Raw genomic sequence first — 14022 nt, 5'->3', positions numbered from 1 at the left:
TCTGCAGGGAACCAAGACCCCTCCCCTGCAAAGCAAGGCAAATCCCCCTCCCCACTGTGCCTCTCCCACAGTGAGGTTCATGCTTTTCTCCCAGAGGGTTCAGCCCTAGCCATGGGACTGTGTCCTTCTCCTTCCCCCACTGTTTCACTCACAGTTGATGAAGATAATGCTGATCATGGTAAAGATGAAGAAGGGAAGAGGCTCCATGGGGACTTTCACCATGATCGCGGTGACTAAAAACACCAGCCCAATGGCCACCAGGCTGCCTGAGATGCGGATCTGCTGGGGAATCCTACAAAAGAAGGTCTCAGTGAGGAAAAGCCAACCCCCTAAAAACCTGGAGCTGGGACCAAGCTCTAACTGTAGGAACCCCAGCCAAACCCTCAAACAGGATACCAGTGTTTTGCCTTTGACTTGACCGAACGGGCTGTAGCTTGGCTTAGTGCTGGGACAGGAGAACAGGCCAGGGCTGGGCAGCCCGATGGGAGCTGGCAGGGGCAAGGACAGAGCAAGGCTCACCGCTGGTGGATGAAGGAGTTGAGGCAGGTGAAGATAAGGAGGGGCACCATGGCGCAGAGAGTCATGAAGTTGTCAAACACGGACTGCAGGTAGGAGAGTGTGAAGGTGACCTCACCAGTCTGGTTCCTGACGTGGCTTGTCTCCTCTGGGTCCTTAAGGCGACTGATGAAATACTGCAAAGGAAGGAGCCTGGTGGGGCTGAGATTCTGTGAGGCCTTCCAAGGCCACCCTTATTCTTTGTCCAGACCCATGCCCATCCCTCCTGCTGCCTCAGTGCCACTCGTCACACCCAGGTCACACGCGCTTGTGGTCCTCTGCATGCTGTGCCATGCTGCCACATCTACACCATGGTCCCTAGACACAATAGGGGACAATTACTGTCATGGACAACAGCAGGAAGGAAGCCCTCACCTCCCTGGCAGTCATGAAGAAATTCCATGGCAGCAGCGTTCCCAGGCCGAGGATGAAGAAGATCAGCCAGACAGCCTTGTACCTGTGAAGGGGACAGAGTGGGGTTTGGAGCGGAAACTGGATATTGCTTCTGACTGTCCCTGACCCTGCGGTGGGAGGCACCAGACAATATTTATTGCCCTGCTCCACAGCCCTTACTAGCTTGGGCTGCCAGAGATGTGGCACTGCAGAGAGGCTGTGGGAGGCTCTCCCCAGGAGGCTACAAAGGCAGGCAGAGGCTGGCTGCTCCTCAGCATGTGGCACCCAGATACACAGCATCCATCACCAGATCTGGGAGAGAGTTAGGCTCCCCAGGCATGTTTACAGGGGACTGTTTACAGTTTACAGCCCATTTGCTATGGAAAAGCTGAGAAAGAAGGGACAGCTTGGTAGCCCAATTAGCATGCAGGAGAGGGGGTCTCCCAGATGCTGGTTCCCACTATCCTGTCTCACCTCCTGGTATCCTGGATGTGCCCCCACAGCTACATCAGAACCCATCATTACCTATCTTGAGGCCCGTCTCTTGCTGTCATCTTGTGTGGCAAGAGTCAGCACAGGTCCCAGCAAGTCTTATGGCTTCTCTCCGTCTGGAAAGCAAACAGAAGATTTTATAGGAAAGTGAGAGACACATGCCAGGCAGGGGCAGCACTGGTTTTAACCCCAACCCATGCTGCCAGTAAGTGTTCCACAGTACTCGGTGCCAAACACCAACCCAGAAAATGACAAGAGGACAGTGCAGGAGCTTTGGAAACCTGCAGCTCAGAGTCCTTAAGCCAAGGGGTTGTGACACACAGCCTTATTCTGCTGGCCGGGCACAGCAAGCCTTCCCTCCAAAAGGAAACTGCTTCCCCGAGATACCCAGGCTGCTCATGCTGGCTGCCCAGCTGCTTGCAGCAGGCTCTTAAGGGATTTGTGAGCCTGCAGCTCTCTGTCCCCAATCCTGGGGCTGTGAGTGAAGCATATGCGCAGTGGGCTGTGTCTGCCCCCACTGCCCACCCCAGCTCCCTCCAACGCCCCGGGCTCAGTGGCACAAAAGACACATTTAATTCAGCAGCCTCTCCGGCCAGAACCAGCAAATCTCCCGTTTTCAATTCCACTTCCCTGGGGCTCTCACAGCCCTTTCCTGGGTCACCTTGAAAAGCCAAGGGCGTCCCTGGCACTGCTGTCCCCTCCCGGGCACCCACCGCTCCTTTTTTCCCGTAACCACCTGCCCAGGCACTGCACCGCTCAGGCATCACTCTGAGAGCCCCAGAGACATAGCCTCCAGAGCCCCAAGAAGGGACTTTCCCTCCCCGGTCACCCCCTCTTCCCAGGGCAGAGTGGGATTAGCCTCCAGGAGGAACCGCAGGCCTGCCTTGTCCTTTTCCAGTCGGGGCGGTGCAGCATGGGGTGCTCCGGTACTTCTCCCAGGGCTTCACCTGCAGCGGGGCCGCCGGCACCGTGTCCCCGGCCCCCCCGGGACATGCCCCGCGGATGCCTGCTCCAACGCCTCCTGCAGCATCCCTGCCTGCGCCCTGCCAGGCAGGGCGGAGGAGGAGGAGGAGGAAGAGGCAGGCAGCAGCATGCTGGGATCTGTAGTCCCTGCCAGCCCCGCCACTCACTGAAGGCAGCGCAGCCCGTCCCTGGCGCAGGTGCCTGCGGGTTTCTGGGCAGAGCTCGCCTCCCCCTCCAGTAGGATCCTGCAGGCTGGGGAGCCTGAGCTACGATGGAGCCGAAACATAGCCGGTGGGATGTGGAGAGAGATTTTGGAAGCCCCTTGGGCCGCTTGGGAAAGACAGAGCAGGACAACAGTATGCCTGCAAAGGATCGAGGGCTCTGCCAGCCCGGCAGGTGCCACCCTGTTCATGTTGGAGCCATCTGCAGCACCGCTCCCCTGCCTTCCCACACAGAGAGCTCGGGGGCATGACAGCTCCTGCCTTGCCCTTGTGAGCCATCCGGGCTTCCAGAGAAAACATCCCAAAATCCCCTCCTGGCAGCCTGCCAGTGCCTCTGCGGGGAGGAGACATCTTCACCGGGGATTAGCAGAGGGATCTGCAAACACAACTGCCATCCCCTCGAACACAGAAACCCCACCGGGGCCACTGCTTGTCTCCAAACAAACTGATCTCAACCCCAAATAGGCAAAAGAACCTCAGCTTCCCCCGTGGGTCCCCAGCAAGCCCCAACATGCTTCCCCTTGCCAGCCAAGCCACTGATCCCCCTTCCAGCCCCCACCAGGTCACATCACTGTCCCTAGAAATAGAGGCAGGGGCTGACCCCATAGACATACCTGGGAGAGAGGACAGAGCCAGGGTGAGCCCTGTGTTCAGAGTATTTGAAGGCAGTGTGTCCCCCTGCTTCCACACTCCTCGCCCTTGGGGGTGAGTGGCAGGCCCTGGCTCAAGTCACGGGGGCTGGAGCCCTGTGGGTCTAGCGGCACCCGCAGAGGAGGAGAAGAGGTATCGGGTACCAGAGCTGGCACGCAGCCCAGGTCCTGCTGCCCAACCATCCAGGGAAGGGAGGAACAGAAGGCTGCTGAGGAGGAGATGGCAGGAGCCGGGGGTGTTGGGAAGGAGGTGGGGGGGGTCGGGAGCAGGACTCTGGGGGTGCTGGGGCAGGGCGCTCCACCATGCTGCTTTCCCACCACCTCCTGCTTCCGTCCGGAGAGTGCCCACATCCCTGTGTCTGGAGCCCAGCCTCCTTGGCAGGCACTGCCCGGCCGCAGTCTCCTGCCTGCTCTGTTTGTTTTCTGTCTCACTTCGCTAAATGCCTCCTAATTTTTTCCACAAAGAGACAGTGCGTGCCAAGGGCAGCAGTCATTACAGCAGGAAACACTTCCAGCTGCTGGCTGTTAGAAAGAACCCTACAACAAACAGAAAAGGTTACATGAACCAACACCAGCAACAGGTGGCAACCCTGCTCCCACTTGGGGAGAGCTGCCCTACCCGATGGGACATGGGAACAGATGCCACGTTTCCAGCTGGCACAGCACAGCTCCAACTACCCCCCACAGGAGTCTGCTGGTGTTTAGCCCAGCCACCAGTGTGGTGGCTGCACATCCTGAGGGACACAGGAAACGAGGAGCGATGTAGTGCCTTGGTGTAAGGACATTCCTTTTCTTCCTGGGCATAGAGCAGTCTGTCTTAACTCCATGGAAGTGATGTGTAAGTAGAAGAAGCAAGATCACAAAGAGTGGGCTTAACAAACCAAAAGCTAGAACATTTGAGCAGGTACAAACAAGAGATGGCACAATTTTAATTGCCCATTCAGGACAAAGGCTGTGACAGATGCTGAGTGACACCCTTGGTGGCCATGTGCAGCCCCACTGACAGCCGAGCCCTGGGAGCTGACGGCAGGACCAGCTGTCACCAAAATTGCCTAACCTCTGCAGAAAAACCTGCACTGCAGGACAGCCACACCTGCAGGCAGCCATTTGTCACCTGGCTTTGGATACTTCCCTATCTCTTCCTTTCCCCACATCACCTTTTCCTCTGCTCCTGCTGCTTTCACCAAGGGTGAGCACAGTGCATGCTTAGTTTCCCACTTGAGCAATTCCCTGCTGCCATGTAGGCATGCTATAGCAGCATGGAATTATACCCAGAAACACCAACTTTTTAAAGTTTACACCACACCAAGTGTAGAAGTGTCCCAGCAGTCCATAGCTGAGGGGTTATCAGCAAATTCACTAGCAAGCACCTCGTGTCCTCCTGACACCACTTGTCAGGGGATCATTTTGCAGGGATAATGTCAGTACTTCCTCCAAGCATGGCCAAGATGGGACAGGACCAGTTGCCCCACCAGCCTTTCACCCCATCCCCTATGTCCACTTGCCCACTGGGCAACACCAGAGTTCTCCTGCCCGGAAGGCTGATCCAGGGGCCCCTCAAGATTTATCTGCAGGCACAGAACAAGCCCAGCACAGGTATGCAGGTCACATGAAACCTTGGTGGCCATGACTCAGCTGGAAGATAGGAAACACTTACGAGACTGAGACTGCCCCTTTCATGAGATTTCATATGCGTGCCTGAACTCTGACCATGCTGCTTGTGGGTCCTCCTACCTTGTGCTGGACTGCAGGGAATTCCACCTCCACCTCCAGGACACGCGCTTGTATTTCACAAGACAGATGAGTGTGCACAGTTGCGCACCACCACTGTGGTGGTGAGACAAAAACAAGCCCTCCCAAAACAAGGGTAGGCAGATGCTTAGAGTCAAAGCAGAGGCTGGCCCAGCTCAAAGGCTGGCCTCCATCAGAGGGCAAAAGCAGATGCTAGGAAATAATAAATGTGGCATGGGTGTGGACTAACTGCCCAATTGTTTCCCCAGCCTCCGAGCTGGAAGGGACATGATGTTCATGTGTTTTGTAGCCATGTGGGTTTCACTTCCGTGAAATCCTGCTTCCCCCTTCAACTCAGGAGCTCCTGAGACAGGGCAGCAGGTCTCCCCACATACAGGGCCTCACCAGGGCTCCCTTGCCTTCAACATCAAAGGGTGGATGAACACTGGAGTGGCTGCTTTACAGACCTGGACTGTATCCACCCAACAGCACATATTTCAAACAGAAATTCTAGCTCACTTAGTCATTCAGGCATGGCTCCATGCCTTCAGTCCTCCTTGTTGCTTTTCTCCAAATCTTCCCTGGCTCCTCTCGATCCTTACAGAGATGCTGGTGCTGGGGACACAGAGGGACTGTGTGGGGGTGAGACACCAATTTGAAGAGTGGCACAAAGCTTTCCTGCTTTGTTTCTGCTTTGCAACTGGGAAAGATAATTCAGTGTGTGTTTTCATGCACACTGAGCTATCTGAAATAGCCCCCGGCTTTGCTGTGAGTGGCCGGCTCATGGCTGCCTTAGTGCATAATCTTGTTTGTGGATTTGGGCTTCTTCCCTTCCCCCCTTGTCTATCACTTGATATTTATCTAAACTGAATTTCAGTTGCCTGGTGTAATGGTTGTCAGTGCTCCTCCTAGCTGGCACTTGTCCCCATGAACCTGAGTAATCCAATCACCTCAGCAAAGCTCGGTCATCTCATTGCTCATTCTCTTTTCCAGGTCACTCATAAATGTGTTGAAAAAACATGTCACCAATGCAAAGATCTCTTTTCTCTGGAAAAACTGACTGCTGACTCCTACATCCTCCTTCCTGTTTTCATACTAATTATGGAGCTGAGTAAGGACTTTCCCTCTTGACCAACAAGCTCCCTTAAAAACTGGGCTGAAAGCTGACTGGAATTTTTTGGAGGAAGCAGTGTGGGCACTCTGAGCTCAGACTCCCTAGGAAGTGCTGCTCCAGTCCTGAGGGCCCCTCCACAGGAGCCTCCCCACCTGCCACAGGCCCTGTCCCTGCAGACACCTAGGACGTTCAGCAGATTCAGCAGTCAGCTGTTCCCTGAAGTTCCTTCAGCCCTTCTTAGAAAATAACATCATATCTTTCCCTCCTCCCAGTCCCTGGGGGCTGGAGCAGTTGCAAATGAATGACTAGAGGCCACAGTCACAACCAGCCATTTCACCCTCCCTTTCCTTCTGGGCAACATTGCCTGGCCCAAGACATTTGTTGCTGTTTACCTTTGCTTTCTAACTTTTCCTCTGGTCTGAGGAGCTCCCCAAAGGAAGGTGGAAGAAACTGCTCAGACTCTTGTAGAGCTAACAGAGAGGTAAAAGCTTCATCTGTCTTCTCTGCTATGGCCTCTCTTACTCTGATCCCTCATCCATCCAACATCCTGAAGCAGGTTTCCTAGTCCTGGAGTGCTTTGTGAGCTGTTTCCATCAGCAAACTGATAGCACTTCCTAGTCTTCTTCTCTATGCCTCTCAGTAAACAGCCTTGTGATGCCCTCTGCTCTTCCAGCCCTACTCCGTGCCTGCATCCAGAGGAGAGAGCTTAGCAGGGGAGCAGGAGGGAGCAGGTATTTCTGCTTTCTCCCTTGATTTGCTGTCTACAGACCAAGTCCTCTGCTTTGCCAATGCTTGGACAGCAGAAAAAACCTCTTACAAGGTGCTCTGTGCAGCACTCTCAGCCCACAGAATGAGGGTCCCTGGGCAATGTTTCTGACCCACTTCACCTCACTCCCTCCACTCCTCCATGGACAAAAGAAGAGGCACCTCTAAACCCCCTCTGCCTTTGGGCTTGCTGCACTAGCAGCAACCACAAACTCCTCACAGAGCAGCAGCTGTGGATACTGACCCTGCTCCCAGCACTTGCTGTTATCTCAGATGCCGGCTGGTGCAGGGGGAACATTCAGCCCTGGTATGTTTTGAACTGCGTAGACCAACCAGGCTGAAGTTCCTTATCTGGAGAGTTCAAGGAGCCTTGAGAGGCTCCCTGGGGGCCCTTGTCCCAGGCAGGTAAAGTGACCTGGCTGGGCAGCAAATTCCCCAGGGACTCCAGCACTCTCCCTGAAGGGCTTCCCACCAGGTAGAGGGCAGAGGATAGTGATAGGACAGAGCCAGCCTTAAAACTACCCCAGGTGGCACAGCTGGGACTATCCCACCCATTACTGAGTCCCAGGAAGCCCTGGACATCCACCTCTTCAGCAGGCCAGCTGAGTGGCTTCCCAGCCCTGACTAATACTGGTCAAACGCCATGGATGGCAGCCCCAGGATGAACTCACACACCTCTGTCCTCAGCACATGGCGAGTGCCCAAGCCCAGGTGCAATCTGGTCCCTGGCCAGAGAAAACCCCCCGCAGGAGCAGACATGGGTGCTCCTGCCCAGCATCCCATCAAACACTGCAGAGGGACATTGCAATGTCACAGCAACAAGCTTACCAGAAGTAAGTGCCAGCCCCTTGCTCCTTGTCACTTCAAGCCACAGGACGATGCAGGGACAATGCAGCCTTGGAGAGGTAGGAAAAGCCCCACAAATATTGGAGCCGTTTGCCTGCTCCAGGGCCGGCGGTTTGGGGATGCGGGAGGAGATACAAGTGCCTGGGGAAGGGCAGGAGCAGGGGGAAAACGTCATTTATGAGCAGGCGTCAGAGGAGGAGAGATAAGCTGATCCCAGGAGACTGTTTGCAGAGACAGGATTCTTCCAAGAAGTTGGTTTCTCTGATGGCACCCACGTAGGCTGCTCGCCCCAGGGAAAGGACTGTCCTCTCCAAGCCACAACCCCAACCTGCTTTTTGGGAGGCTGTGGAAGGAGACACGTTTTTCCAGGGCTAGGTTCAGTCTCTATTTGTGGAAATTTAGAAAAATAAAGACCTTTTCTCCCAAGGGCAGAAGGAAGGATTTGCTCAGGGCTTCACTCAATGCAACTGCAGAAGCCTCCAAGCCCAAGCAGAAACCATCTCCAGGACCTGGATGGTGCTTCCGGGCAGCTTTCAGCACCTCCAGGAGCTGTAAGGAGGTGAGAAGGGGCACACAGTGACCCACTATGGGCATGCACAGCTCACCAAACTCATAACACCTGACCATGGCTTCTTGAGAGACCACCATGGGTTTGGGGAGACCCTGGGGATGCCTTGCCCCAGACATTAATCTTCATCCAGCAATCCTCTGCAGCTGGCAGACCCTCACAGCCCATGTCTGCAGGGCTGGTCCAAGTCCCCAGGGATGCCAGGATGGCCAATGGAGGTGCTGCTCGGGGGCTGTGGGGAGGGGAAGTGCTGCGGGAAGGGGTACTTCCCTCTAATCGATCTGGGGGCTGCAGCAGGAAGAAGCACAATGGCAGGAAACCATGTTTCCACTTCCAAGTGGGGAAAACCTTACAGGACACCTGGGGAGAACAACCAGATTATCATTAATGTAAAATTCAGCTGGGAGCACAAGAAGCAGCCAGAGGCAGCCCTGAGCTGGAGCAGGTCCTCCTTGCATGGAGGAGCCTCAGTCTTGATGTATTAGTGGCACAGGCCACCACATGCAGGACAGCTAGGCACAGAGGACAAAGGCAATCCCAACCATGTACAACACAAGGCACAGTTATGGCTCTTGCCTGCCCACAGGCAGGTCCTTATTTCCACCCAGTCAGGTGGGAGGAGGGATGCTCCCTGATGGGCTGGGACAGCACTTAAGTAAGATCCCTTGGGATCTGGCTGTCAGATGCACCTGTTTTGGATTATCAGCCTTCCCCCTCCCTATTTCATACTTGCTCAAGAAGAATCCCTGTCTCTGCACCACGGTATCTTGGTTGGCCACACCTTGGGCAGCAGCTAAAGCAGGTCAGAGGGATGGGCTGAGCCTATAGGACCATGTCCCATTTCCCCCTCCTGTATGCAGCTGAGGAGAGCAAAGGTGAAACACAGAAAGAGGAGCCCACAGCAAAACAGCTCTTAGCCAGACAAGTATGAAGATAAGGACTCACTGAATCTGTGGGAGGAAACCCAGAGGATAGAATCCCACAGCTGAGGAATGAAAGAGGGGTAAAATGAATTTTTCCATAGCCTGCCATCTCCTGGGCTTGGTAGGGCCATGTCTACCAACAACACATGTGACCCCAAGGTCACAGCTTGGGGAGCAGTACCAGAGGGGAAGAGCAGGACTGCAGGAGGCCATCTGCCACTGGAACCCCTAGGGTGGTGGGATGTAGAGTGGAGACGATTCCCCCTTCATTCCTTCATGTTGCTGGCTTACAGGACTGAGCTCAGAGCTGGCAGACCCAGGAAGAAGTCAGGCCAGGAACAACATAAGGGAGCTGAGCATGGAGAAACCTGCAGTGAGGGTCTGGAGGAGAAGGATGGGGACAGCTTACATTCTGTTTGAGAGGTCCTCAAAACAGTACTACTGTGAGGGGCAAGGCAGAAATGGCTTGGAGGGCTCAGCTCAAGCACTCTCCCACCCCAAATGCCACCCTGTACTTTACAGGAACTTCCTTCCCAAGGAGAGTCTGAGCCCTCTTTCACTTGCCTCCAAAACAGGGATGCTTCTAGAAGAGCAGGAAAAGCCAGTAGCCAACCAGCAGTGAGAGCACCTGTCTGCAGCAGCCCCCTGCCCACTGCCACCTGGCCACCTCCTGCACCCCACGACACCTCCACCTCCCAGGAGAGAGGCTGTCCTTCCAGCTCTGCCTCCTTCCTCTATGGAGCCAGATTCAAAGGTGCAGAACTGGCAGGACCCTCAGCAGGCAAGAGCTGCCCAAACCCAGTGGGAGCTGCTGAACTGCTGCCCCCCAAGAAGGTGGGAGAGCATCCTCAGGGCTGGGCAAAGTGAACCTTGCCGTTGCACTGGACAGCCCAGCAGAAGGCTGCAAGTCCTGTTTGGGGTACTGGCCCAGGAGCAGAGATCATTTTGCTCCCCCTCAGCAGTTTTTTGGAGGCTGGTCTGGGCTGCACAGCTGTTTCCAATTTAGTGGAGGACAGAGAAACGAAACCAGAGCCAGAACAACACAATCTTCCCTTGGTGTCACCATCTCAACAGCTTCCAAAATTCAGAGAGGAAATTCCTCCCCACTGAGCAGCAGCCCCCTTGGCAGAGGATGGGACAGACATACAGGAGCCAACCACCACTGGCCTGTGGTGAGTCGAGGCTGGCTCTGTCCTTTGCATGTCCCAGTGGCCAGGACAGAAATACATGGGCTATTTTGGGTCCCCACAGACCAAAGGGGCCTTTTGCTTGTAGGCCAGCTCAGAATAGGGGCCCTGGCTGACCACTGCTTTTGGCATTAACTGTCTCAGCGCTACTGAGAAAGAGGATGATAAGCGCAGAAGCAGGTTTTGGGACTTGTCAGGCTCCTGTGCAGTCTGTCTGTCAGCTACCCGTCCTGCCAAGATCCTGCTCACTGCCCGGACAGCCGCAGCATCTTACAAATCACAAACTGGCTTCAGATGCTAAATGCAGCTATTTCACAGTGGCTCTACTCCAAGAGACAGGGAGTGTCTATCACACCCTTACCTCAAAAACCCACTTTGTGCCAGCCAAGGGGCATCCCACAATCCCCAGAAACAAAAGGAGAAGGGATGGATGCCCTATCTGGGTCTGCTTGTGCCAAATCCACTCACTTCCAAAGCTGCAGCCATTTCCAAAGAGTGGGGTAAAGTCCCCACAAGTCCCAGGAGCTGAAGGGACTTGAGGAGCCACATATGCCTGCACATTTCCCAGCAGGGAAGATGCTGCCTGCTGAGAGCTGGGTTTGCCATATCCCTGTTCTGTGGCAGACACAGAAGAGCTGTGTGGGCAACACACGATCTATAGACCAAGGAGTGGAAAGCCAAGGAGGCAGCGTGCTGTCAGTGATGTGGTGCAAGCAAAGGAGTTGGAGCAAACAGCCAGGGCAGAAGCACCGTCTCTGGCACCCTCTTCCCTGAATAACTCAGCTTCCCCAAACAGCCTGGCAGGACTGAGGTCTCACATGAGCCAAAGCAAGACTTGAGGCAGACACCTCCTTCGGAGCAAGTAAGTCAGAGCCCAAACCTCCCACCCTTGGCACTGGCCTTCGCTGAACAGCGGCAAACAGGAAAATCTTTATGCAAGTAGGATCAGGCAGGGAGAGTAAACAGGAGGTGGGGACTGCTGTGTCTGCCCAAATGCCATCAAAACAGAATCTCACACACAACCAACAATAATAAGCCCAGCCACAAGCTGGGAAAGAGCAAGTCACATCCCCTCCGAATCCCAGCCTGGGCTGCTACATCGGTGCAAACAGCCACCGCCCAGTTTGCCACAGCAACGGTATCACAGCCTGTCTGGCAACCTTAGCATCCTCAGGATGTCTCAGGGAAGCACGAAAAACTCTGGATGAGAACCACTGAGTGCTCTCCTCTTGAGGAAATCAAGTCACTTTGCAGCCACTGGCATTGGCTGGCAGGCTCCAGAAGCCTCTCAGCCTCCCCAAATTAATGTGGGGAGCAGAGGAGATGAAGGTGGCTCTAGACACCCTGCTGGGAGACCCAAGGTTACAGCAGCTTCCACTGAGGTGAGCTGGCCATCTGGTAAGGTGTCCTGTCAGGGCTTGCCTGGGTGGATGCTGATGTACCTCCACAGTGATGGCAGGTGATAGGGAGCCCAGGGCCTGAGCCTTGCTGAAGCAGTCCCTTCTGACACACTGCATCCCCTTCACAGCCACAGAGAAGGAAGGGAGGGACAGCAGACTTGTGTGTTGAGTATTGATTGCCAAGCTATTTACTGATGCTGGGTTTTGTTTCTGGTCAAAGGCTCCACTTTTGGAGCAAGCCCAGCTGCAGAGCCCAGGCAGGAGGAATGCAGTGCTCTTCAGCACCTTCCTCATCCCCCTGCAAGGCATGGATTCTGACCCACATTATGTGGGCACCCCACAGTTGCTGCCTCCAGCCCTATTCAGAAACACGCTAGCAGATCAGTGTCCTGACGTGGTTCACCACACAGACACACCAGCCTTGTGTTGCCACAAGGAGTGGGTGTGAAGACAGGAAGGAGAAGCTGCAGGGTAGGGTGGATCACTTCATAATAGCTTGGCTGTGTTGCCATTGGTCTGTGTCCTCCTGTAGTTAATGGATAACACTCCTGCTCTTGCCAGGATGCCATGAAGACCCACCCAGCCCTGCCATCCTCAGCCACAGCCCAACACCTGCAAACCCTGATGGGATGAAAGCACCATGCACTATGTGCATCCTGCAGCAGTAGGCTCCCTGTGGGGGCTGAAGTCCACTCCAGAGCAAATACCATCAGGGACCTGAGGGTAGAGCACTGAGGGAGGATAAAAAATGGAACTGCCTCCAACTTGGTCCTGAGGCCAGGAAATTGCACCGCCTGTCATGGGCAGATCAGGCAAGGCAGATAAGGCTGGCATCTCCTTCAACCCTGAGCCTTGGGCAGGACTGAGAAGCCAGATCTGTCACCAGTCCCTCCTGCCTCCCTGGCTGTTCTCCAGGAGTTATCCCCAAGCTTAAAACAGGGGAGTTTCTCTCATGAGGGTTTACCATGACCATGAACAAAAACTCTAGCGGAACTCCAAAGCCCTCACGGGCTCAAGCCAGGTGAACAGGCCCTCAGCCACAGGTGTAAACTGTGTCCATGGTTGGAGATGCTGGGGAAAATGAACCAGACAGGGATGAGGACCATGTTTGGAATCACAGCTTGGGCAGCAGAGGAGATGCCAACCAGGGCAACCCAGGCAGGACACCCTTCTCCCCAGCAGCTGTGCAGGAGGCTGGAGCCACTTGAGTGTCAGTCTAGGGGCACAGATACACAGATACACATTCAGGTGGATGGCTTGCCCTTGGCACAGCACAGCTGATGACACAGTCCTGCTGCTGTGACTGAGCCTCAGTACATGACCAGAGCAGGCTGCTCAGCAGGTGGGAGGCTGATGGCACAACCCTCCAGTCCCACTGCTGCTGCCCACCCAGTCACGTCCCTCCGAGCCCTGCTCCTCACCTCCAGCCCCTGCCTCCCTCCTCCCTCTGCAGCTTCCTGGTCTGCTTACTCCATGAATTTCCAGCTGGAAATTTCACAGGGAGGTGCCTTCCTATCAGACTAGTCCTAAAGGAAATGAACTAAAGCAAGTCGCACTGGCAGTGTGTGATGGGAAGAAGCAAGAAGGCTCTGCAGAAATCTGCCTGACTTCCTGCTGACAGCTTCTGCACGAGCCGCCAGGCAGGCAATAGGTCTCTGCTCCCTTTTGGCCCCAAGGAAAGTCGGTCTCCTGGAGGTGAAGTGCTCACCCATAGCTTAACCAAGAGGCTGAAAGAGAGCCTTGAGCACTGCACCCAGAATGCCAGGCTCACCAATTTGTGTCACAGTTAGTGCATGACAGCCACACACACAGAGCTTTGAGCTTCCCCTTTCTTAGGGAGTGGCAAGACCAGGAAAAGGCATGCTCCAAGCCAGAGCAGGACCAAAAGGTCACAACAGGGACATTTTTCACACCACTGCCATCAGCAAGGAAATTACGAAGAACTTATTAGTGTTATTCCTATGCAACACCTTCCCTTGTCTTACAGGAACAACAATCCTCAGATGCATTCCTCATGCAGCATCACAGCTCCTCTCCCACACGGGGACACCAGAGCCCATGTACAGCCTCCCCCCACCCATGTAGAGCTAGGTCCACGGAATCTGGAGTGGGGTGGGGTACTGTGCTGCAGCCTCTGCTGGGGAACTGAGTCCCTCCAGACTACACATTCTGATGTAACCAAACTCATCCAGGCTCTGCCCCTACTCTGCACAC

The 14022-nt window shown here is 54.9% G+C and overlaps 1 protein-coding gene across 5 annotated transcripts in view; it reads right to left on the bottom strand.

Moving 5' to 3' along the window:
* Nucleotides 1-14022, bottom strand: part of SLC29A1 (solute carrier family 29 member 1 (Augustine blood group)) — a 32956-nt gene that overhangs the window by 6126 nt on the left and 12808 nt on the right. For 3 of the 5 annotated variants that reach the window (XM_053972267.1, XM_053972268.1, XM_053972265.1), the window contains 4 exons: nucleotides 1474-1556; nucleotides 931-1012; nucleotides 520-692; nucleotides 153-292 (listed from right to left, as the gene is read on the bottom strand). In XM_053972267.1, coding sequence (XP_053828242.1) covers nucleotides 153-292; nucleotides 520-692; nucleotides 931-1012; nucleotides 1474-1502 — 424 coding nt within the window. In that variant the 5' untranslated portion in view covers nucleotides 1503-1556. Of the gene's footprint in view, nucleotides 1-152; nucleotides 293-519; nucleotides 693-930; nucleotides 1013-1473; nucleotides 1557-2387; nucleotides 2453-3238; nucleotides 3409-14022 lie in introns of those variants that run through there. The other 2 variants (XM_053972269.1, XM_053972270.1) reach the window with 2 other exon arrangements.

The sequence above is a fragment of the Vidua macroura genome, chromosome 3 (genome assembly GCF_024509145.1).
Source record: "Vidua macroura isolate BioBank_ID:100142 chromosome 3, ASM2450914v1, whole genome shotgun sequence".
Lineage (NCBI taxonomy): Eukaryota > Metazoa > Chordata > Aves > Passeriformes > Viduidae > Vidua > Vidua macroura.
Note: the sequence above shows the minus strand (reverse complement) of the source record. Positions and strands in the feature narration are given on the sequence as shown.